The sequence below is a fragment of the Balaenoptera musculus genome, chromosome 1 (genome assembly GCF_009873245.2).
Source record: "Balaenoptera musculus isolate JJ_BM4_2016_0621 chromosome 1, mBalMus1.pri.v3, whole genome shotgun sequence".
NCBI lineage: Eukaryota > Metazoa > Chordata > Mammalia > Artiodactyla > Balaenopteridae > Balaenoptera > Balaenoptera musculus.
This window is the reverse complement of record NC_045785.1, coordinates 107,439,550-107,464,593: the sequence shown is the minus strand read 5'-3', so window position 1 is coordinate 107,464,593 and position 25,044 is coordinate 107,439,550. Positions and strand designations below refer to the sequence as shown.

Below are 25,044 nucleotides of genomic sequence, written 5' to 3'. Positions count from 1 at the left end.
CGCTCAGGCTCAGTAGTTGTGGCTCACAGGCCTAGTTGCTCCGTGGCATGTGGGATCTTCCCAGACCAGGGCTCGAACCCGTGTCCTCTGCATTGGCAGGCAGATTCTCAACCACTGCGCCACTAGGGAAGCCCTTCATATCCATATCTTTAATCCCTCGTCAGATCTGTCATGGGCCATCAGAGAGATGATCTGTCAATTCCATTTTCACCCCCTAGAGATCTTTCAGAGTCCTGTATCTTTTGCTTTCTTCAGGACTAACTGCCCTTTTTGGCCCTTTTTAATTCTAGAATTTCTTTATCCCCTCCCCCTGTTAGATTTCTTGTTTCCTGGATCCCATTTTATCCACTCTACCGATTCACTTTCTTGTTTTACTGAAGCACATCCTCTGGTAGCTCCTTAAGAAAGGTCATATGAAAGGCAATTTTTTTTTTTTTTTTTGGAGTCACTGTGTGTCTGACAGTGTCTTCATTCTTTCCTCATGTTTGATTGGTAGTTTGGGTATAGAATTCTAAGTAGAACATAATTTTCAGTTTTGAAGACTTGCTCCATTGTCTAGGACTATGAAGAAGTCATATACATAAAGCTGAGGCTGCGGTGGCCATATTTAGGCTGTGCCAAAATAGTAACAGAGCAGGGCAGCATGCACAAAATGAGGAAATATGCAGAGAGGGGAGGCCTTGCTGCCCCAGAGAGGAGACAGTGACTGTTTTGGGTTCTTTTGGCTTTCTGGTTTCTGATTCCAGAAACCAGAACTCATGAGGGCTAGCTATACTTCTTCTTTATTATTTTTTCCCCCATTAATCTATGGCAATTTGAGTGGGTTTCTGTTTCTTATGACTAAATGCTCTTTAAGACAACTATCCATTTTATCCACCTTTCTTTCCCAGCCTGAAGGCTCAGTGCCTATATTTAGAAATATAGCCACATCTCTGAGAGACTGAATTGGGAATCGGGAGGCCTAAATTCCAGACCTTTCTGCTTTTACTGGCACTGCTCAGTGAGTGGCTTTGGATAAGTTGCTTTTCCTGCTGTGATTCGGTCTGTGTTAATAAAAATGGGATGGCTACCTCAGAAGGATTTTTTAAATTACAGACAAAATGAGATACCTTTGTATCCATGCTTTAGGGAAAGGCAGCATTTGCCAATGGGAGTGATGGAAAAGGATTTGAGTAATGGGAAGGACTCTTCTCCAAGGAGACTGCCTATCCAGGACCTGAAATAACTACTTCTGTCTTTAGCTGTTGACCCTGCTTACTGTCCAACCTGGTGGCATTGGGGATACCAGGAGACCCCCTGTGACTCAAACAGAGAAATAATGGCCCTGAAGGCAGATATCCAGCTTCTGGCTTCTGGCACACCGCTGGTAGGTCTCACTGTCCAATGCCATGGCTTGGTTTATGGTGAACACCAACTGAGATGATATTTCACTGATACCATCTCTCCCAGGATCCAATTTAAGTCTCAGTTGCTCCAAGCTATAGTCTCAGGGGAACAGTCTTAAGACTTGTCCTTGCACAAAAACACCATACCCGCCTCAGCCTCTTCTTTTTTAAGCAACACAGTTGCTTTCCCTCCTGGGAAGTTGAGCTGAGGATGTGCATTCATCCTGGAATGGGAAGAGAAGCGTTAGCCATGGAAGTCGGGTGTATACATGGTAATCTAAATTCACTCACATATAAATGTTGAGGCAGAGATGAGGGCTGCTCCACAGACATTAAATACCACCCTCTTAGAAGAGTAGCCTACAGGCTACACCCGTATCTGAGGGAGATCTGCAATCCCAGTTCTTCATTAATTCAGAATTGCTTTATATTTTGTTTCTACTCTTCAACTGGAACTTCTTTTGTATACATCTAATCTTTGGTATAGCCCTAGCGACAGGTATTATTGTTCCCATTTTACAGTTAAACTGAGGCACAGAGTGGTTAAGTGGGTTGCTAAAGTTGACAAATATTGTAGTATCCAGATGTCAAACCTGGATTTCATAAATTTATAGTGTGTAAGAGCCTGAGGGCCAAATTACCAGGCTTTTTTGCAACATATAGCAGAGGCAGAATGTCTGGTGGGGAGGGCAATAGTATTAGTTCTAACAAAAAAGAAAAAGAAACTATATTTTTCACCCTTTCATTAGTGTCAAGAAGAATGGGTCCTTTTCTTCCCCACCAGAAAACAATCATGGGATCCACCCCTCATGAGCTCAGGAGCTTCCCTGATGGCTGTCTCTGCTCTGGGGACCTTGGGATGGGCTGTCCTCACGACCAAGCTTGTTCTCCACAATTGCCAGCAGAATGGCCAGGGCAAAGCAGCCTCTGCCAGGTGCTGCATGTTGTCAAGAGCCCCAGGAACTCGAAGCAGATGTTGGCTCTGCTGATGTCCTTGGCCTCACTTTTCCGAAAGCACAAGGGGAACTCCTAGACAAGGCCTTACAGGGATCCAAGACCATCTCCCTAATTCAGGCAGTAGCCTCGGTTGGCTAGAGTCTAATGGAGGTGGAGGAGGGCTTGGACAGGACAGTCCAGCTGACTGGGAAGTAACACAATTAATTAAATGAGGTGCACTGGAGAGAAGATAGGGGAAAAGAGAGAAAGAGAGAAGAGGCATAGAGAGACACTAAAGGCTATATTTTCAGATTTTTTTCCCCTAAATTAAGTTGGGTTGCTGGGTCAAAGAATATGAACATTAAAATTTTTTTCTACTATGTTATCGGATTGCTCTCCAAAAAGATGGTTGAGATTCAGATGTTCAGCAAGAATATTTAATGTACATTTCTTCATGAACTTGCCAATACTGGTTATTATCTTTTACATTTTTGCCAATCTGATGGATGAAAAATTAGACCTCACTGTTGTTTTGCCTTCGAAACTATGACTAGTGAGGGTGAGGATCTCATCATACATTTATTGGCAATTAGTATTTCCTCTTCTATGAATTGCCTGTTCATATTCTTTGCATGTTTTTAAAAAAATCAAATTCTAGGAACTTTCTCTATATTAGAGATATTAACCTGTTGCCATTTTTTCTTTCTTTTTTTTTAAACAGTTTCTTTCACTTCGTTGTCTCTTGACTTTATTTTTTTCCATAAGGAAAATTTACATTTGTATGTAGTTAAATACAATACACTTCTCTTTCCTAAGTCATTTGTGTTTCCTTTATTGTTTAAGTAAGTTACCCTCAGGCTGAGGTTATAATTTTCTTCCAATATTTTTATTATTTTACCTTTATATTTATATCTTCTAATTTTAGCTAAGAAAAATTATTTTCACGTCAAAAAACCCATACTGAACAAAAACCAAAACCAAGAAAATACCTGAATTTTCATCAAAAGGGAAATGGTTGAATAAATTTTGATTAATTTACACAATAGAATATTATATATTAAAAAGAATGAGTTCTATAAATATGGGCCTAAAGGCAGATGTCCATAATATACCATCATGTCAAAAAAAAAGGCAAATTGCAGAGCTATGTATATAAAATAAATATTTTTATTTGAAAAAATCCTCTCTCTGTGTAGATGTTAAAAATATATTTAAGCACTTTTGTAGTTTGTAACCAAACTACAATGGGATAGGATTTTTGGATAGGTAATTACATCCACAGGGTTTAAAATTCAAAGAGTAGAGAGGGGTATACAGTTAAAAGATTTCTTCCTACTCCCACTCCCCAGTGATCTATTATTGACCAATGTTGCTTTGTTGTTGTGGACCCTTCTACAGATATTCTGTGCATATATAAGCAATTCCTTATTTTTCCTTTTTTTTTTTTTTTTTTTTTTTAAATTTTATTTATTTATTTTTACTTTATTAATTATTATTATTATTATTTTTTGGTTGTGTTGGGTCTTCGTTTCTGTGCGAGGGCTTTCTCTAGTTGCGGCAAGCGGGGGCCACTCTTCATCGCGGTGCGCGGGCCTCTCACTGTCACGGCCTCTCTGGTTGCGGAGCACAGGCTCCAGACGCGCAGGCTCAGTAGTTGTGGCTCACGGGCCCAGTTGCTCCGTGGCATGTGGGATCCTCCCAGACCAGGGCTCGAACCCGTGTCGCCTGCATTGGCAGGCAGATTCTCAACCACTGCACCACCAGGGAAGCCCTCCTTTTTTTAAAAAACAACAATAATAGCAACAACAAATGATGTTCTACATTTTGCTTTTTCACTTACCAGTATGTCATGGAGACCATTCCATATCAGTACATAAAGCGCTTTCCCTCTTTAAAAATTGCTGCACAGTATTTATAATTATGTGAATTTATTGACATAGATTTCCATCAGTGAGCATTTTGATTATTTCCAATTTTTTCTTTTCCAAACCCTACCCTGTACATACATCATTTTGCAAATGATGAATCTCTAGAAATGGCATTGCTGGTCAAAGGGTATATGCATTTGCAATTTTGAGAAATATTGCCATATTTTCCTCCATAGAGGTTGCACCAGCATACCTTTCCACCAGCAACATATGAAATGCTTCCTCATACCCATGCCAACAATATGATGCTAATTTGAGAAGTGAAAAATGGCCTTAATGTAGTTTTAATTTATAGTTATCTTATCATGACCGAGGTTAAGCACATTTTTACATGTTCAAGAGACATTTGTTTTTCCCTTTCCATAAAGTTGCCCGTTTCCTATTGGGTTGATGTCTTTGGTGGTGTTTTCAGATTGATTTGTAGGTGCTCTTTATATACTCAAAAAATTAGTCCTTTGTGATAGGAGGTAGAAATATTTTTCTAGTTTGCCATTCATCTTTCCCTATGGTAGTTTTTGTTTTGCAGGAATCTTTTTGTTTTCATATAATTATGTGACATGTATACAGACCATCTCCACCCCAAGACTGAAAAAATTCTCCCATGGTTTCTTCCAGTATTCGTATTTTTTCATTTTTTACGTTAAATTTTTTGGTCTTCATGAAATTTATTTTGGTGGAAGGTGTGAGGTACAGAACCAACTTAATTTTTCAAGTTGTCTACCAGTCATTCCAGTACCTTTAGTTGAGTGAAACTTCTTTTCACTGTTGACTTGAAATGCTTTGTCATATATTCAATACATCTGTGTGTATGCATGCCTATTTCTGTACATTCATACTGTTTATATATGTGCCTGACAAATTTTAGATTTATATTTTAATTCCTAGAAAATAGTAATTTATATATTTGTTAATATTTTTAAATGTCTAATCATTTTTATAGATTTAGAATATTTTAATATTTAGTCCCCCTCTTTACTTTTTCAGAATTTTTCTATTAACTTAATTTTCTATCTAATTTTTATAATCTGCTTATCTGGTCTCTCCCTTCCCACCATCTACCAACAAGAAGACCTACTGGTATTTTTAAAATTGGGTTATGTTCTATTTATATTTTAACTTAGAATTGAAATTTTTGTGACATTGATTTTTTTGATCCAAGAACATGATATTCCTTACCATTTTTACAGTCTTGTGTTTTGATACGTGTGTAGCTTGGCCATGTTTAGAAGTTTTTTCATAAAGGTCTTGTCCATTTCTTAAGCTTATTTCTGAGTATTTAATATTTTATGTCACTGCTGAAAATATTATCTCTTTCCCATTGCATCTTTTATGTTTGTTTGTATCTTTATATCATTTTAATTTATATCATTCATTATATCTTTTAACTCTTCATTGTTTTTCACACCTGAAAGATAACTGATGATTAAATATTAATTTCATACCCAGTTATCTTCTCTTACTCAATTCTGTAATTGTTTTTAATAATTTTTCAGTTGTTTCTCTTGGATTTTCTAGTCATGCAATCATATTATTTGTAAATAATGATAATTACTTCCTTTTCTATTTTTATATCTCTAATTTCTTTCTCTTGTCTAATTGTATTGGTTAATATCTCCAGAAAATATTAAATAATAGTGGTGATAATGAGTCCTGTCTTTTTTCTTAGTTTAATGGGGGATTCTTCAGTTGTTTCCTTATTAAGCGTTGTGCTAGCTTTGGGGATGAGATATATTTTATTATGTTAGGGAATATATATTTATTTCTATTTTATTGAGTTTTTAAGATATCTAGAATAAATACTGAATGCTTTTACATTGGTTTTTAAACATCAACAAAAATGACCCTATGATTTTTCTTTATTCACATATTAGTATGGTGGTCAATGTTAATAGATTTCCTAAAATTGATGCATCCTTGCAATCCTAAAAAACAAAACAAAAACAAAAATAACATTTGGTCTTGGTATATTAGTCTTTTAATATGCTGCTGGCTTCTGTTTCATAATATTTAAAAAAAATTTATTGGAGTATAGTTGATTTACAATGTTGTGTTACTTTATTCTGTACAGCAAAGTGAGTCAGTTATACATATACATATATCCACTCTTTTTTAGATTATTTTCCTATATAGGTCATTACAGAGTACTGAGTAGAGTTCCCCGTGCTATACAATAGGTCCTTATTAGTTACCTATTTTATATAGTAGTGTGTGTATATGTCAATTCCAATCTCCCAATTTATCCCTCCCCACCTTTTTTGCCCCTGGTAACCACAAGTTTGTTTTCTACATCTATGACTATTTCTGTTTTGTAGATAAGTTCATTTGTACCATTTTTTTTAGATTCCACATATAAGGGATATCATATGATGTTTGTCTTTCTCTGTCTGACTCACTTCACTCGGTATGACAATCTGTAGGTCCATCCATGTTGCTGCATATGGCATTATTTCGTTCTTCTTTAATGGCTGAGTAATATTCCATTGTATATATGTACCACATCTTCTTTATCCACTCCTGTGTCAATGGACATTTAGGTTGCTTCCATGTCTTGGCTATTGTAAATAATACTGCAGTGAACATTGGGATGCATGTATCTTTTTGAATTATGGTTTTCTCGGGATATATGCCTTGGAGTGGGATTATTGAATCATATGGTAGTTCTATATTTAGTTTTTTAAGGAACCTCCATACTGTTCTCCATAATGGTTGTACCAATTTACATTCCTACCAACAGTGTAGGAGGGTTCCCTTTTCTCCCCACCCTCTCCAGCATTTATTGTTTGTAGATTTTTTGTTGATGGCCATTCTGTTGATGGTGTGAGGTGATACCACATTGTAGTTTTGATTTGCATTTCTCTAATAATTAGTGAGGCTGAACATCTTTTCATGTGTTTTTTTGCCATCTGTATGTCTTCTTTGGAGAAATGTCTATTTAGATCTTCTGCCCATTTTTATTTTAAAAGCATATGTACTTTTTAAAAAATTAATTAATTTATTTATTTTTGGCTGTGTTGGGTCTTTGTTGCTGCACGTGGGCTTTCTCTAGTTGCGGTGAGTGGGGGCTACTCTTCGTTGCGGTGCACGGGCTTCTCACTGCAGTGGCTTCTCTTGTTGCGGAGCATGGGCTCTAGGCACGCGGGCTTCAGTAGTTGTGGCACGCGGGCTCAGTAGTTGTGGCTCGTGGGCTCTAGAGCGCAGGCTCAGTAGCTGTGGCACATGGGCTTAGTTGCTCCATGGCATGTGGGATCTTCCCGGACCAGGGTTTGAACCCGTGTCCCCTGCATTGGCAGACGGATTCTCAACCACTGCGCCACCAGGGAAATCCCTCTGCCCATTTTTTGATTGGGTTGTTTGTTTTTTTGATGTTGAGCTGCATGAGCTGTTTTGTTTGTATACTTTGGAGAGTAATCCCTTGTTGGTTGCTTCATTTGCAAATATTTTCTCCCATTTTGTGGGTTGTATTTTCATTTTGTTTATGATTTCCTTTGCTATGCAAAAGCTTTTAAGTTTTATTAGGTCATATTTGTTTATTTTTATTTTTATTTTCATTGCTCTAGGAGGTGGATCAAAAAAGATATTGCTGCAATTTATGTCAGAGAGTGTTCTGCCTGTGTTTCTCTCTAAGAGTTTTATAGTTTCCAGCGTTATGTTTAGTTCTTTAATCCATTTTAAGTTTATTTTTTTGTATGGTGTTAGTGTTCTGATTTCATTCTTTTACATGTAGCTGTCCAGTTTTCCCAGCACTACTTATTGAAGAGACTGTCTTTTCTCCACTGTGTATCCTTGCCTCCTTTGTCATAGATTAGTTGACCATAAGTGCGTGGGTTTATCTCTGGACTTTCTATCCTGTTCCATTGATCTATATTTCTGGTTTTGTGCCAGTGCCATACTGTTTTGATGACTGTAGCTTTGTAGTATAATCTGAAGTCAGGGAGTCTGATTCCTCCAGCTCCGTTTTTCTTTCCCAAGATTGCTTTGGCTATTTGGGATCATTTGTATGGAAACACAAAAGACCCTGAATAGCCAAAGCAATCTTGTTTCATAGTATTTTATTTAAGACTTTTGCTTCAATATTCTTCAATAAGATTGATTTTTTAAATTTTTTGGTGTTACTTTTATTGGGTTTTGGAATAAATGTTATGCTCACTTCACAAAAAGAATTTGGAAACTTCTTTTTTAAGCTCAGGAACAATTTCAATCGCATTGGAATAATCTGTTTTTTAAAGGTTTAGTAGAATTCTCCAGTGATACTAACTGGGCAAATATTTAGGGGGAAAGTTAGGCCATAATAATTTTTGTCTATTTCTTGTTTAGTAATTATTCTATTTAGTATTTTTTCTTTACTGGAAACAGTTTTTGTGCATTGAAATTTTTTTTAGAAAATTATCTGCTTTGTCTATGATTTATATTCATAGAATTGAGAAAAGGGGTTTTTATGGTTCTTTAAATTTCCTCTGCATTCATAGTTCTTTCTTTTTATTTTTTTATTTTGTGTATTTGTGTTTTCTTTCCCTTTTTTCCTTGATTACATTAGTTAATTATCTATTTTATTGCTTGTTTTTCCTGAATAAACTGCTCAACTTACTTAATAGTTCTATCATTTTCTATTGTTGATTTCCACATTTAACTTGATTCTTTCCTTCTACTTTCCTTAGATTTATTTATTACAAAATTGATTATGTACTAGCCAATAAAGCAAATATCAAAGAATCTTTGTCAAAAAGATCACATTCTCTGCCATAATGCAATTAGCATATGATCCCCTTTGGTAACCATAAGTTTGTTTTCTATGTCTGTGGGTCTATTTCTGTTTTGTAAGTAATTTCATTTGTATCATTATTTTTTTTAGATCTCACATATAAGTGATATCATATGATGCTTTTCTTTCTCTGTCTTTAACAAGACTTCTATTAGGACCTATAGGATAAAAACTATAAAGTACTATTAAGGAACATGAAAGAAAATCTAAATGGAGATAATTGTTAATTTTCTTTATATTTACCTATAAATTTGTCACAATCCTAATAAAAAATCCCAGCAGCAACAGCAGCTCAGTGATCTGGCCCCCAGCGCTGCTGCCTTAGCCTTGACCTCTTGTTCCCTCTCCTATGTTGTTACACCTTCGTGCTTCACCATGTCTCTAACAGAATGTCCTGCTGACTCCTGATACAAAACATGGAAAGTTTAGTGATATGCTTTTGTGTCTCACTACAAGCATTATCTGATTTGAAAAGAAAGAGAAAGAGGATTGCAATTATTCCTTCAGCCAAGGGGTGTGGTTAAAAGCATAGACTCTGGAGCCAGACAGCTTGTGTCCAAGTCCTGGTCCCAAAACTTACTTGGTGACAAGCAAATTTCTTAGGCTCCTGGGACAGGCACTATGCTCAGCCCTTAATAAATGAATGTCTTTGACAAACACTGGGCAACTATGACGTGTCAGGAGACACAGGGCACGGAGAGATAACTAAAACAGCAGAGACAGACTATTTTAGTGGTTAAATGCAGCCTCTAAAATCAGAAAGACAGGTTTGTAATTTGGCTTTGACAATTATTAGCTGTATAATGTTCGGCAAGTTTTTTAACCTCTTTGAAAATCTGCTTATTGATTTATAAAGTGGTGATGATAATATTCTCTTCCCAGGGTTGTTGTGTAGGTTACATGAAGCAACCTATGTAAACTACTTAGTATAGTGCCTGGCATAGAGTCAGGGCTCAGTAAATGTTAGCTATGATTATTTTTATGGTTCCTCATATTTGAGACAATTTACAGTGTCTCAAGCACATCCACACACATGATTGTGTTTAGTTCTTATAAAACACTGAGCTATTATGGTTATTTAAAAATCTGTCATTTGAACTAAGCATATGGAGACTTAGGCATTGTGACCAGCTTAAAATCACAGCTTCTAAGTGCGGGAGCAAGGATTCTAACCGCCAAGTTATGGGGTCTTTCTCTTGGAATTTCCTTTGCCTCTTTTCTCACACCCATCCAGCCATTCAGGAACAGCTGCAACACAAGCTGATAACGATAATAAGGTCATAAAGTATATCAAGGAATAGGGAAGGAGAAATTCTAAATGAGGGATCTGGAAAGGCTGCAAGATGGCAGTGGAGTTAGGCCTTGACAGATGTTTGCTGACTTTGGGGAGCTGGTGCCTTACAGGCACAACGGTGGGTGTGCTGGGGAGATTTGGCTTCCTGTCCTGGCTCTGCACTAGCTAGCTGTGAGATATTGAGAAGGTCATATGCCTTTTCCCGGCGTGGTTCCTTAGGGACTGGTGCAGCGGGATGGGAGGGGGCAGGGTAGGGACTGCTTCCAAGAAAAGAGCGGCAGACAGGCTGGCCGTCTCGCAGGCGCTGATGCAAGAGTGGCCGGGCTTTGCGGTGCCTAGGGCCGAGCTGAAGCAGAGCGTGTAAGTCTGTCGTGGGCCGTTGTGGAGGGCTGTGGGTAGGTGGGGTCCATGGGACAAGGATGCTCCTGGAATAGGTGACCTTTGTGCTTCGGACGGGGAGCACCCTGGTGTGGTGCAGACTGGGCCCTGCTGCTTCTGCACTCTGACCGCTAGAGGGCGCTGCCTTCCAGTTGAAGCCTTCCTGAGACCAACCTTTGGCCCCCAGAACTGCCGGGGCGCGGCGGGGTGGGGGGAGGAGGGGGGCGGGCCCGCCAGGGAAAACCTAAACTAGTAGCGGAGGTCTGGGGGGTGCAAGATCGGGTCTGGTGGGTCCTGGGGTCACAGCCTGTACTAGGGCGGCAGCTGGCCCTCACTAGCAGGAAGAGGTGGTGGGGAGGGAAGTCTAGGGACTTTCTGGGTCTACCAGGCGCCGGAGGCAGTCTCCTCTCCCTCACAAAATGTGGCCAGCGCCGGAGCGGGCAAGGATGAGGGTGCAGACTAGGTTGGCACCAGGCTGGCACCCTCACCTTTCAGCCTTTTCCCCGGGATTCCTCAACTCCGTTGGCTGCCCGGAGCCTGTGGACTCTCAGTATGGAGAGCTCGCAGCCGCAGCCGACAGGACACGCCCTCCTTTCCCCGACCTTTTAGAGCGGGAGGCACCTGGGTTCAGATCCAAGCTTCGTGTGGTTTCGGGCACGTTCGTAAAATTGCTCAGCCACACATTCCTCTTGTGTTTAAAGCTGCGTCATGGGAATGTTGTGACGATTAAATGACACATGAAGCTGTGCCCAAGGGTTTCTGGTGGGGACAAGATTGTAAAGAAGAGGCTCCATTCTCTCCTGTACCAAAGCCCAGACCTAGCCTGTCAGAGGAGCTGGAACAGTAGCAATCCGCTCCACAAATACCTCTGTTTGCAGATCTCCCACAAAAGTGAAAAAGATGCTTCAGGCCCAGAGACGGGATCTCAGTAATCACCGTAACACCAGATTCCTTAGAGTAGAGCCAGATTTGTATGTAAGCCAAAGTTAGGGTCAGGAGGCCCTTGGAGCGCTTGTCTGCTTTCTCAGGCCTCCGGTCCTGACCCCTCTCAACACACTAGAGCAGGGCTTCTCAATCTTAACATAAATGTGCTGTGGACACTTCTGTTGTCTCGTGAAGCCTGTGGAGCCTCTTCTCAGAGTAACATTAAAAAATTCATAAAATAAAATACATAAGGTAACAAAAGAAACAAATTATTTCAAAACGGTTGTCCAAACATTAGAAGAATGTGTGATAGAGTAGTATACATGCTTCTTTAGATGTGGCATCAACCTAATGAACTATTGTAATTTCATAGTAGTGATGAGCATATAGGACATTTTGAGAAATCTGTAACAACCGTAAGGAGATTTGAAAGTAATTTCTATTGATGGCAACTTCTAATGTGGTTTGTTGCCTACATTCATAGTTGAAGCAAATGCTTTCAACTAGAGACTGGTGAAAATAAAGATGTGATGTTTTCCCCCGAGTCACGATCCCATGGACCCTCAGTTAAGAGCTCCTGCAGGACAGGGTCCTCATTTTGCATGTAGGGAAACTGAGGCAACCAGGTCTCCTGATTCCTAGGTGAAGTGTCTTCCCACTAAAGTGTATAACTCTGGAACTTGGGGAAAACTATCTCCAAACCATTATCTTCACCCTGGAATTCCCAGGTTTACTCTGCCAAAAACATGCCAGTGGCCCAAAGTCTCCCTTTTTTGCATCACCCCCAGAGCATACATCTGGGATGTGAGCTTCCCTCAAGGTGCCTCACACGGCGAGCACCAAGCTCCATGGAGCCCAGTGGCTTTTCCCAGGCCAGGCTTTGAGGGATCCAGAGGAGAGTTGATTCAAATCTTGGTAATTTTCCTCTGGTAACTATCTCCTTTTTATTGATAAGAACAACCATTTGTCATTCATCCCCCATGAAGACTGAACAGAAGAAAGTAGCCTGGACGATTTAAAACAGCACAAGGAATTTAGGCTTTGTCAGGTACAGTTACTTCAAGGAGTTCACCTGGATTTCCCTCCCATGAACACACAGTCTTGTTCTTTCCCATTTGAGGATATTGTCAGACCAGGCTGTATCCCTGAAAGCCCCCTGGAGAAGAGCGAGCATGCCAGCCCCGTGGGCACGAGGAACACTTCTCTTCCCAGGCTCCTGAGGGCAAAGAACATTTCAAGAAACGGGGTTTTTCAGGGACCTCACTGGAAGCTTGTCCTTGCCTGAGCAGTCCTGTCAACTGTCCCATATCCCTGCTCCCAGACCCCAGGTCCCCAGTGGGGCTCTTTACCTCGGGACAGAAATTCTTCTTTCCTGCTCTCAGGCTGGGGGCTCTGGTGAAAGCACTTTGAATGAGCTCTCAGCCCTTGACTTGTTCTTCATTTTTGTTAAAACTCCATCTCCCACTTCTGTCATTGCTGGTACCTTCATTACTGGTAGTTTTGGTCTTTGAAAGCCAGAGAATGGGTTCTTTTTTAGCAGTCAGGGGTCTTCCTGCTGTTCTCCTCCTCTTCCACCCTCACTGTGAAATTTTTTCTCCTCTCTCTCCTCCACGTCCCCCTCTGCCACTTTCTCCTTTTCCTCTTTTTTTTTTTTTGTTGCATGTTAGAAAGAGACTAAGGTGCTGAAAGGGCTGAGAAAAACCACTCTTTGAAATTGTTTTCTTCACCTTGGGGGAGAAAGCTTTTTCACTTGATAGTTCATAATAAGGATAAGACTGATAATAGAATAACTAGAAGATATAAGGACAGAATGTGCCCTCAAGTATAAAGAAAGGTGCCTCGTCTTTTCTTGAGAGAAGACTTTGCTTAGAAGTAGGACAGAGAACAGAGCTGCTGCAGGATGAAGGGGAAGATGGGCTAGGAGCGATGCAGGGAGGCTGGGGGAGCAGGGGAGATGAGGGGTGAGGGCGGCCAAAATGGTCCTGTATGTATGGGTGAAGGGATGGATGACTGACCTTATTTCTTCACTTGTGACCCCCTCACCCATTTCTATTCTGTTCTGTTCCTCCTTGGTTGTTGATGGCTGGGGAGATTGCAACGATTATTCCTAAATTCTAGGGTTGTGCACTTTGGTGGAAAGAGCATTGGTCTGAGAATGAGAAGCTTTGGGTTCTAACCTCTGCAAGAGTGGGCCAGGCTCTGTGCCAGAGGGGACCCAGCACAACAGGAAATCTCCTGGTTCTGCAGCAAACACCTGTCATGATTGCCAACCAGTGCTATGCTACCCAGGAGGCCAAGTGGGGTTGGGGGAAATTTTTCTTGACTAATCTAGAGTCTCTTTCACCCTTGTGCGGACAGGGAATTCCTGTTTTGTAGTGCTCTGTGCCCCCCTGCTCCAAAATTGTAACAGGACCTCTGGGGTTTGAGGTCCTTTCATGTGGCCCCATTGAAGCCATCATCCTAAGTGTTGTCAGGTGAGACAGACATCAGGAACACCTAGTTACTCCACCAAAGTATTCAGGTTTCACAATAGAATGAGTCAATTCCAGGAGCCTGGGGTATAGAAACCCTTGTTGGAGAGGGGGGTCTTTCATCCCATTTCCCTGTCTCTCACCAGCATCCTGGTCACAGGGCCAGTCCACCACAGCCCACAGGACACCTGGCCCTGCAGACATAAGCTGTTAAACTGGGCCTGGTATCTGGTGACCCAGTAGCCTTCTTTGCTGTCCTTACACTAGTGGTCTAATTTATGAGCTCTCTGTTCTCTAAAAAGGAGCTTTGTCCATGCTTGTCTCTGTGGGATACTTGGAAGGTCGGCTGAGAGGGCATTCAGTATTTCACATCATCCAGGGATCATGCAATGAGGATTGTTACGAACACGAAGAGGAGTTGAAGATAACAGGGCTGTAGCTGCGTGAAGGTGGGGCACCTTCATCCCGGCGGCACACACATGCATTCACAGTGGTTACTGCAAAAACCTCAAAGTTCTGCAAAGACCTCAGGCCTTGAAACTGAATCACAGAGGGCTCCCTTCTCACCAGTCAGGCAGCGTCGGTTCATCCTGTAAACAGTTGCATGCATCATTTTCCTAAAATGCTGCCTCTGACCCCTCCTCACTGAGCAGCATCGTACGGTAGGCGCGGGGGGCTGACGCGACTGAGCGCCAGGACAACGCCGCTCTGCTGAGAGGCTCCAGCCCCGTGAGACGAGGCTGACCGCTCGAGGTGCTGCGAGGTGGCCAGAAGTGAGAGGAAACCCAGGAACGAGAGAGGGAAGGAAGGCTGCTCCGTGCACCAGGTACTGTCGGCACCTTTCACGGACAGTGACATTTGAATTGAGCTTTCAGAGAAGGGAGGATTTCAAAAGGTAAGTGTTTTTCAGATAGAGGAACAACAGGAATGAACAAGGAGTGGGGACGTACGTACGGGGCTTGTTTGGAAACCCGTGGAGCGACAGGTGGCTAGAATGTAGGCTGCTTCCTGGTCGGGGTGGGGGGCATGGAGGGGCAGCCCCTTGCCCACAGCCTTCCAAATATTTACTTTGTCAGCCTTGGGATGTCTTAAGTTACCTGAGTCCAATCACACAATTTAGCAGCTGGTATATTGTTTCCAAGATATTACTAGAAAGCGCTCAACGTTAAAAGAAAATCTGGTTAGTTGTTAAATCATATTTGTATCTCGCCTCTATAGAACTGTGAGGTCTTAGAGACAGAAGGGACTAATACCGTCAGCCAGTCCAGTCCCTCGCCGGGCGCAGAAACTTCTACGCCAGTGGTTCTCAAACTTGAGCGTGTATCAGAATTACCTGGACGGTTTGTTAAAATACAGGTGTCTGGGCCCAGTCACTGAGTTTCTGATTCAGTAGGGCTGCGGTGGGGTCCAGGGATTTGTACTCCTAGCGAGTTCCCAGGTGCTGCTGCCGCCTCTGTAATTCTCCTTGCAAACTGTCTTACGTAACACCTCTTGCCCGCCCTGCTTTCATCTCTCTAGTGGTGTGTAGCTCATGACCACCCAAAGCACCCGCCCACTGTTCTTCGTTGCCTCCAGTTGTTTAAAAATTCTTTCTCATGTTGCCTTCAGATCTGCCTCCCTTTCACTTCCAACCACTGCATCTCGCTCTGCCGAGGGCTCCACACAGAACATGTCCCTGGATGATGGTTAAGTCGCAGGCCTGGCTCATCTGCTGACTCTGCCACTAGGTATGTGACCTTGGGCAAGACTCTCAACCTCTCCGAATTTTCCTCATCTGTAGAGTGGGAATAATAATAGCACTGATGTTTAGATTAAATGACAAAATGTGTGTAAAATAATTAGCCTGGTGCTTGGCACATAGTAAGTACTCAATAAATGTTGGCTATTAGCATCACCTGGTTTTCCTTTTCTACAGGGGGTCTCATCAAATCTGTGAAGAAAGCTAATCATTCTAGCTAACATTTCTCCCTTCTGGGCTAAATATCCTGTTCCTTCAACTATTCCTTATGGCACAGTGTCAATATTTCCTTCACCCTTGTTACTCTCCTCCACAGTCTAGTTTGTAAAGTTCCCTTGTCAAGTGTGTGTGGGCCTCAGACCTGCCACCGGCCTCAGCATAGTCAGAGCTTAGTATATTCACTGCAGCCAAAGATCACTTTAGCTCTGGTGACTAACTTCCACATTTCACTCCACCACGTCAGACTTTTAGGCAATGAAGATGCCTGAGACCACATCTGCGTGTAGAGGAAATTTTTTGTTATTCTGGCACATTTCCCCTTGAAGCTCACCTGGCTGCATCTACATGTGGCTCTTACTGTGTGTGAGCGTGTGGGATGTTGGGTGGGGAGAACACCTCTGAACCTTGGTCTGATCCGGGGCTTACACTTGCTTTGTGACGGGCGTGACAGTCGGCAATCTGGGTGACAGGCCATGTAAGGACGCACGTCAGAGGCTGACAGAGAAAAGGGATCTACTCCCCTTCTCTGCTTTGCCCTCAGCCTTTCCTGGCTCCACGGGCCTGGTGGGAGACCCAGAGTCTCCCCTGGGAAAGGGCGAACTGACCCCTCTGGCACAGCCAATAGTTTTCTGGAAGGAAACCAAACCTCAGGGCCAGAGGGCACTTAGAGCAAAGCCGTGTAGGCATTTCAATCCCGCCGCTGTCTCCACTGGCCTCTTGCCCAGAGTCCTTGGTAATATCATATGAGGAAGGAGTCAGGGCTGTGTTATTGTGGGGACGTGGTGGCAACTTCAGGGGTGTGGGTATCACGGCGACAGGGCAGGCCCTGAGAACAACACCTCTCAGTTTCAATTCTAACTTCCAGCCTGTAGTGAATGGCTCACTGGGAATATTGACCTCAAGTTCTGTCTTTTAAATAGAAGGCAGAGAAAATCTGTCTGCCCAACTCACTGGTATGCGGGAGAGTCTGTTTTGTCTCTTCCTGGTCACAGAGGACAGCGGCTCCTTTGCAGCCAGGCCTCCCTCCTGCAGAACTGCTGGCTCGGCAGCCCAAACACTGCCACCTGCTCCACACGCGGATCTGTGTGGAGCTAACCTGAGCTTCTCCAGGACACAACAGCTTGATGACAGAAATGGCTGCAGTTGCAGCTCTGTCTGTCTTCTGGGCTGGGATGTCCCCTCACCGCCACCACAAAGCCACACTGTGCTGTGTGAGCAAATAGGAAGATGGTTCCTCTCGGCAGCTCCCTGCCTGTTAGACGCCAACGTCATGTGGCACGTGGCTCTAGAGCTGCAGATCCCCGCCCTCCTCCGATTATCGCCCCTTGAGAGCTGCCCCACTAGCTGCAGGCTTGTGAGTCCCAGTGCTGAGCTCCTCGCTAAGCCTCCTGCCAAGCTTTGTCTTTGGCCAAGGGAGCTGAGGAAAGTAGCCTCACATGTTTTGTGACATCTGCACTTCTTCAGCCTTCCCACAGCTGCTAGGAATCCCAGGCCTTCCTGATGCCCAAGTCTTTGAATCAGGGACTTCACATTTTGCCCTCTGGAATATTTCCAGTCTGATGTAGGGGAAAGGAAAAGATGGTGTTTAGCAAAGGATCCACTGCTGAGGGTAGAATTTCAGCACTCCCATAGCTGGCTGGGGGCACAGAGGCTGTACTCCACCTTGAGGCAGATCAGATGGGCTCATCCTTAATCTGACTTGAGCTTTTGAGAAGAAGATGTACTGTCTTCAGTGGATAATGAGTATTGTGGTTTTTTTTGTTTTTTCTGGCATGTTAGAATTCTAAGCAATGGGGAAAAACAGGGTGCACATGAATTCGTTTGTTCTCCAAACTAGAGTGTCAGGAAGTCCTGTGACCACCCTGAAGGAGGCAATACTTTGAGGCAGGGGTGTCTTTTAAATCATGCCACAGACTTGGGCCCACTAGGCTGTTCCTTGTCTTGATTCTCTCTCACTGGCCTTTTACCCATGGATGGGATGGTCCCCAGTCTCTCTGTGAGGGCTGGAGTCAGGCTGAGGCTGTGGCCTTGAGATCCCTGGCACTTTCCTTGCTGTTTTTCTATCCCTAAGCTTGTCCCTTTGGGGCCCCTGAGAAACTGGCTCTTTCAGACAGGGTCCGAACTTCCCAAGGACCATTGATCCTCCATTTCTGTGTCTTTCAGAAAGAGGCAAGTAGAGACCCTAATCCATACTCCGAAGTGCCCAAACTTTGGTACATTCCGGAACCCAGGACATGGCCTGTTCTCTCTCTGCACGTCAGTTTTTTTTCCCCCCAGTGGAAAAATACTGTGTATTCTGACCCCTCAGCTGGGAAAAGGAAGAGGGAGGGAATGACTACTAAAGTATCCTTTGCAGCCAGCTTGCAAGTATTAATAAGTCACAGCTCTCCAGGGGTCCTCAGGCCTGCCCTGACCTGCTACCTGGTTGCTGAAAAACACTAGAAAATTTAGATCAGCAATCATGTGGGGCCACAATGTGTGAACCAGCCGAGGACCACGGCTTTGCCCTTCCTCCTGCCCATTGCCTCTCACTACTGTAAAACATTTATCTCAGTTCTGCATCTGGACCCTGGCCTAATAAATCCCTCCAAAGGTATGCAGACTACACAGACTGCTTCTTCAGGTGTTGGGTAAGGCCAGAGTAACATAGGGAGTAAAAGGGGAGATTGTCATAAACATTGACTCAGGTCAGGGACAGAAAATCACTGGAGCTTAAAATGTCAGGCTCTGAGTAAGTTAATGAGCTACTAAAAAGACAAGGATAATCAGATCCGAAGTTGGAGAAAAATTTGAGCATATCAGGGAATATCTCAAATGTGAAGGGTGGAGGCTAGAATCTTGTACTAAACCAGGCAGACTGGTGTAGTAGAAAGGGCATCGGCCTTGGAATTTTTTTTTTTAATTGAACTACAGTTGATTTACAATATTATATTAGTTTCTGGTATACAACATAGTGATTCAATATGTTTATAGATTATATGCCATTTAAAGTTAATATGTGGGGCTTCCCTGGTGGCCCAGTGGTTAAGACTCTGCGCTTCCACTACAGGGGGCACCAGTTAGATCCCTGGTCAGGGAACTAAGATCCCACATGCTGCACCATGCCGCCAAAAGAAAAAAGAAAAAAAGATAAAGTTATTACAAAATAATGGCTATCTTGCCCTGTGCTGTATAATATATTCTTTTTTTTTTTTTTTATAAATTTACTTTTATTTATTTTTGGCTGTGTTGGGTCTTCGTTGCTGAGTGCCGGCTTTCTGTAGTTGTGGCGAGTGGGGGCTACTCTTCATTGCGGTGCGTGGGCTTCTCATTGCAGTGGCTTCTCTTGTTGCGGAGCACGGGCTCTAGGTGCGCAGGCTTCAGTAGTTGTGGTGTGCGGGCTCAGTAGTTGTGGCTCGCGGGCTCTAGAGCACAGGCTCAGTAGTTGTGATGCATGGGCTTAGTTGCTCTGCGGCATGTGGGATCTTCCCGGATCAGGGCTCGAACCCGTGTCCCCTGCATTGGCAGGTGAATTCTTAACCACTGCACCACCAGGGAAGTCCCTGTACAATATATTCTTGTCACTTATTTATTTTATACATAGTAGTTTGTAACTCTTAATTCCATACCCCTATCTTGCCCCTCTCCCCTTTCTTCCCCCCACTAGTAACCACTAGTTTGTTCTCTATATCTGTGAGTCTGTTTCTGTTTTGTTATATTCATTTATTTGTTTTATTTTTTAGATTCCACATATAAGTGATAACATACAGAATTTGTCTTTCTCTGATTATTTCATGAAGCATAATGCCCTCTAGGTCCATCCACATTGTTGCAAATGTCAGAATTTCATTCTTTATTTTTTTTTTTAAATTAATTAATTAATTTATTTATTTAGGCTGTGGTGGGTCTTCGTTTCTGTGCGAGGGCTTTCTCCAGTTGCGGCGAGCGGGGGCCACTCCTCATCGCGGTGCGCGGGCCTCTCCCGTTGCAGAGCACAGGCTCCAGACGCGCAGGCTCAGCAGCTGTGGCTCACGGGCCCAGCCGCTCCGCGGCATGTGGGATCCCCCCGGACCGGGGCACGAACCCGTGTTCCCTGCATTGGCAGGCGGACTCCCAACCACTGCGCCACCAGGGAAGCCCTCATTCTTTTTTATGGCTGAATAATATTCCATTATCTATACTACATCTTCTTTTTTCCTGCATCTGTTGATGGATACTTAGGTTGCTTCCATATCTTGGCTATGTTAATAATGCTGCTATGAACATTGGGGTGCATGTATCCTTCAGATTAATGTTTTCAGTCTCTTCAAATGTATGTCCAGCAGTGGAATTGCTGTATCATAGGGTAGTTCTATATTTAGTTTTTTGAGGAACCTCCTACTGTTGTCCATAGTGGCTGCACCAATTTACATTCCCACCAACAGTGTAGAGAGTTCCCTTTTCCCCACACCCTCTTCAGCATTTATTATTTGTAGACTTTTTGATGATGGCCATTCTGACTGGTATGAGATGACACCTCATTGTAGTTTTGATTTGCGTTTCTCTAATAATTAGCGATGTTGAGCATCTTTTCATGTGCTTTTTGGCTATCTGTATGTCTTCTTTGGAGAAATGTCTATTTAAGTCATCTGCCCATATTTTGATTGGGTTGTTTGGTTTTTTTTGATATTGAGCTGTATAAGCTGTTTGTATATTTTGGAAATTGAGCCCTTGTCAGTTGCATCATTTGTAAATATTTTCTCTCAGTCTGTAGGTTGTCTTTTCATTTTGTTTATGGTTTCCTTTGCTGTGCAAAAGCTTATAAGTTTGATTAGGTCCCATTTGTTTATTTTTACTTTTATTTCTTTTGCTTTGGGAGGCTGACCTAAGAATACCTTGCCATGATTTATGTCTGAGAATATTTTGCCTATGTTTTCTTCTAGGAATTTTATGGTGTCATGTCTTATATTTAAGTCTTTAAGCCATTTTGAGTTTATTTTTGTGTATGGTGTGAGACTGTGTTCTAACTTCATTGAATTGCATGCGGCTGTCCTGCTTTCCCAACACCATTTGCTGAAGAGACTGTCTTTTCTCCACTGTATATTCTTGCCTCCTTTGTTGAAGATTAATTGACCATAGGTGTGTGGGTTATTTCTGGGCTCTCTAGTCTGTTCCATTGATCCATATGTTTGTTTTTGTGTCAATGTCATGCTGTTTTGATTACTGTAGCTTTGTAGTATTGTCTAAAGCTGGAGTTTTGAGAGGCAAAGTAACTGCTAAGTGATAGAATCATTTCTGGAAACATGGCAGACTAGATAATCTGAAAACCCTTTCTCTACAAAGTTCGTAGAAATACTGGGTAAAATATACCAAACTTTTTTTTCAAATAGGTAGTTGAACGTGGACAGAAGGAAAGAAATCTCTAAGTTCCAGAAGTGAAGAGAAAGCTGAAAACCAGTAACCAAGCAGTCTGTTGTGCAGGGTCACTTTGGGACAAGAGAAAAGACCTAGAAACTGAGACCCTGCATGGACATCAGACCCTCAGAAGGCTACACTCTCAGTGAAAGGGTGGGATAAAAAGCAGTCCTGTTGACAAAAGGAGATTCATTTATTCACTCACTCATTCAATTCATTTTTGGAAAGCTTGCTATAAGCTAGGCTTATATTCCAGGCACTTGGGATACAGTGACAAAACAAGTACAAATCCCTACCCCTGGGGAATTTATATTCTGGTGAGGAAGAGACAGAAAATAATTAATAAACATATTATATAAATATGATAAAAGGAAATATGTTTATGGAAAAAACAGGACAGGGTAAAGCGGATCAGGAATAAAAAGGAAACCATCTGTCTTGGCCTGGACTCTGGAGAGAAAAAAGAATCCTCTCTTGCAAATTCCTAACCACAGATCTGCCTTTAGGAGGTGCTAGCGCTGTAACTGACATTAATTATTTTCATGATCTGGAAACACTAAGGCAAGTAACTAACATAAATTGACCCCAGGTTTTTGGTGCCTTTCCTCATCATTCTAGGGGTATGGAGAGGTGCTGCTTGACAAAAACAACAGAAAACCCTCCACCCAAGCTGCCAAGGTTTCCAGAGATAAAGCCCAGACAAACTTGAGCTCACAATAAAAAATATAAAGCTATTAATGGCAGATTTAAGATCTTAAATCTACCATTAATGGCATCAGCATCTGATGCCGAATCCCATGCTCGTAACTCTTACCTGCATGTCCTCTACGCACACACCAGGGCAGGACTAAACTATACCGTCATGGGCAGGACCCACAGCATTTAGGTTCACAGAATCTTAGAGTTGGAAGCAATCCAAGAAATCGCCTACTCCAGTCTCCTAACAATGCAAGACATCTTTCTGTAACATGACACAGGTCGACATCAGCCTCTGCTTGAGTACCTCTAGGGAAGTAGAGCACATTCCTTCCCTGGATAGTGGGAGGCCTTATTGTAGAGGCAAAACAGTACTACCTAAGGAGACAGACAGGCTCTTTAAGCCTTCTGAGCCAGGAGATCTCAGACAGGATAATTAACCAGATGAATTTAAGCCTTCTTATCTGTAAAATGGGGATATTGTCTCATAAGATCAGGCTGAGTGTTAACAGAATAATAGATATAAAGGCTTACCAGACACACAATAGACAATGTTATTTTCCCTTCTGCATTAACCAGATCAGAGCCACTGATCTGGTAAATCTCATTCAGTTCCACATAACAGTGGGAAAGAGTTTTGTCATTAAAAACAAACAAACAAACAATTGCTCATTTCTATTTAATTTTGAACCAACACTGTCTCTATATTTCAAGGCCTCTTCTATTCCCAGTTTGAAGGCTTGTGGTTATTTATCCCATCTGGACTGGGGTAAAGGGTGAGTCTGAGAAGTCTCTTGATTGGGGACTGAGTGTAAGCTCCACTGTGAAGGCTGCCTTTTTATTTTTTTGACCCCGTGGCATGTGGGATCTTAGTTCCCCGACCAGGGATTGAACCTGTGCCCCCTGCATTGCAAGCGCAGAGTCTTAAACACTGGACCACCAGGGAAGTCCTGCCTTTTCTTTTGATCATCCAACTTTTTTCATTGTAGAAGTTTCAAGAATAAATTCTACTGATTTCAGCTCCTTAATTAAAAAATTAAGGCATTATTTAAATGCAATACAATTCACCCATTTTAGGTGTATAGTTTGGTGAAATTTGGTAATCGTAGACAATTGCATAGGCACCCCACACTCAAGGTATAGGACAATTCCCTCACCTTCAAGTTTTCCCTTTAGGCCTTTGACTTTAAAAGGGACATTGACAAGTTGGCTGGGACCCAGGGCAAGAAGTCTTGAAGTCATGACATAGGCAAACCACCTGAAGGAATGAGGGGCATCCATTGCTACCCAGAGAAAAGAAGGCTTATGGGGGATACATCAGCCTTCAAATAGTTGAAGAGCTGCTCTGTAGAATAAAGAGTAGGCTTAGTGTAGCTCAGAGGGAGCCATCAGGACTCAGGGACAGAAGTGAGAGATATTTTGATTCAATATAAAATAGTTTCTAAAAACAATATTATAACAACTATTTACAGATGATGAAGGTGAGACAGAGTTAAAAATGAATTCTTCAGCAGAAACTGACACAGCAGTGTAAAGCAACTATACTCCAATTAAAAAAAAAAAAAAGAATTCCTGTAGATCAAACACTTGGGAAGTGATGGAGTCAAAATTTGAACCCAGGTGTTCACATCTTTTTTTTTTTTTTTTTTGTTCTTTTATTTATTTATTTATGACTGTGTTGAGTCTTCGTTTCTGTGCGAGGGCTTTCTCTAGTTGCGGCAAGTGGGGACCACTCTTCATCGCGGTGCGCGGGCCTCTCACCATCGCGGCCTCTCTTGTTGCGGAGCACAGGCTCCAGACGCGCAGGCTCAGTAATTGTGGCTCACGGGCCCAGTTGCTCCGTGGCATGTGGGATCTTCCCAGACCAGGGCTCGAACCCGTGTCCCCTGCATTGGCAGGCAGATTCTCAACCACTGCGCCACCAGGGAAGCCCGGTGTTCACATCTTTTTTAAAAATTTATTTATTTATCTATTTATTTATTTTTGGCTGCATTGGGTCTTTGTTGCTGTGTGCGGGCTTTTTCTAGTTGTGGCGAGCAGGGGCTACCCTTCGTTGTGGTGCACGGGCTTCTCACTGAGGTGATTTCTCTTGTTGTGGAGCATGGGCTCTAGGCATGCGGGCTTCAGTAGTTGTGGCACGTGGGCTCAGTAGTTGTGACTTGCGGGCTCTAGAGCGCAGGCTCAGTAGTTGTGGTGCACGGGCTTAGTTGCTCCGTGGCATGTGGGATCTTCCCGGATCAGGGTTCAAACCCGTGTCCCCTGCATTGGCAGGCAGATTCTTAACCACTGTGCCACCAGCCACTGTGCCACCAGGGAAGTCCCCAGGTGTTCAGATCTTAAATCTACATTTTTCCCCTTCTACCCTCCACTTTGGAAGATATACAGGAGGCCCAGGGAGTATAGTGTGAAGGTAGAGGTGACCTGGTATGAGTTAGCTGCTCAGATGTTTGTCATTGACCACCATTTACCCCCTGGCTCTGGCCGTGCCTTCACCCAAGGGCAGCCAAGACCCAGCAAGACAAGAGGCCCTTGGAGCATGGGTGGAGGAGGGCAAGGCCACCCTGTGCTCAGCCTGTCGCTCGCTTTGCTTCACTGCTTGGAGCAATCTCTTGCGCTGATTTCCAGTGTGGGCTGAGGATCCAGGTCAGTGAGAAGCCCAGCCCTAGGTTTGCCTGTGTGGGTGCTGCTGACAGGGGTCAGCTGCTCGTGGCTGGGACCGAGCACAGCTGCCAGCCCGCTGCCCAGGCACTGGCCCAGGAGTTGCTGCAAGTGCCTCCACCTGCCCAGCTGGGCTTGCCTGAGAGGTTCTGGGCGTGGATGGGGAAGGCAACTGTTGGAGAATAGAGACAGAGCACCCTCAGGTGAGAGAGAGAGAAAGAAAGAGGAGAGAGTGTCAGAGAAGAGGAAGGGAGCTGGGAAATAAGAGCAGGGGCTTTACTGGCT

General features: G+C 43.0%; 2 protein-coding genes across 4 annotated transcripts in view; one reads left to right on the top strand and one right to left on the bottom strand.

Moving 5' to 3' along the window:
• Positions 1–25,044, bottom strand: part of CD160 (CD160 molecule) — a 39,401-nt gene that overhangs the window by 3,589 nt on the left and 10,768 nt on the right. The window contains 4 exon segments of the mRNA XM_036866029.1: positions 1,294–1,480; positions 1,483–1,571; positions 1,574–1,609; positions 2,260–2,322. Of these exon segments, the coding sequence (XP_036721924.1) occupies positions 1,294–1,480; positions 1,483–1,571; positions 1,574–1,609; positions 2,260–2,322 (375 nt within the window).
• Positions 10,582–25,044, top strand: part of PDZK1 (PDZ domain containing 1) — a 48,072-nt gene continuing 33,609 nt past the window's right edge. For 2 of the 3 annotated variants that reach the window (XM_036855030.1, XM_036855021.1), the window contains exon 1: positions 24,845–24,962. The gene's annotated coding sequence lies outside the window, so the exon portion shown is untranslated. Of the gene's footprint in view, positions 10,663–14,728; positions 14,902–15,683; positions 15,803–24,844; positions 24,963–25,044 lie in introns of those variants that run through there. The other variant, XM_036855034.1, reaches the window with a different exon arrangement.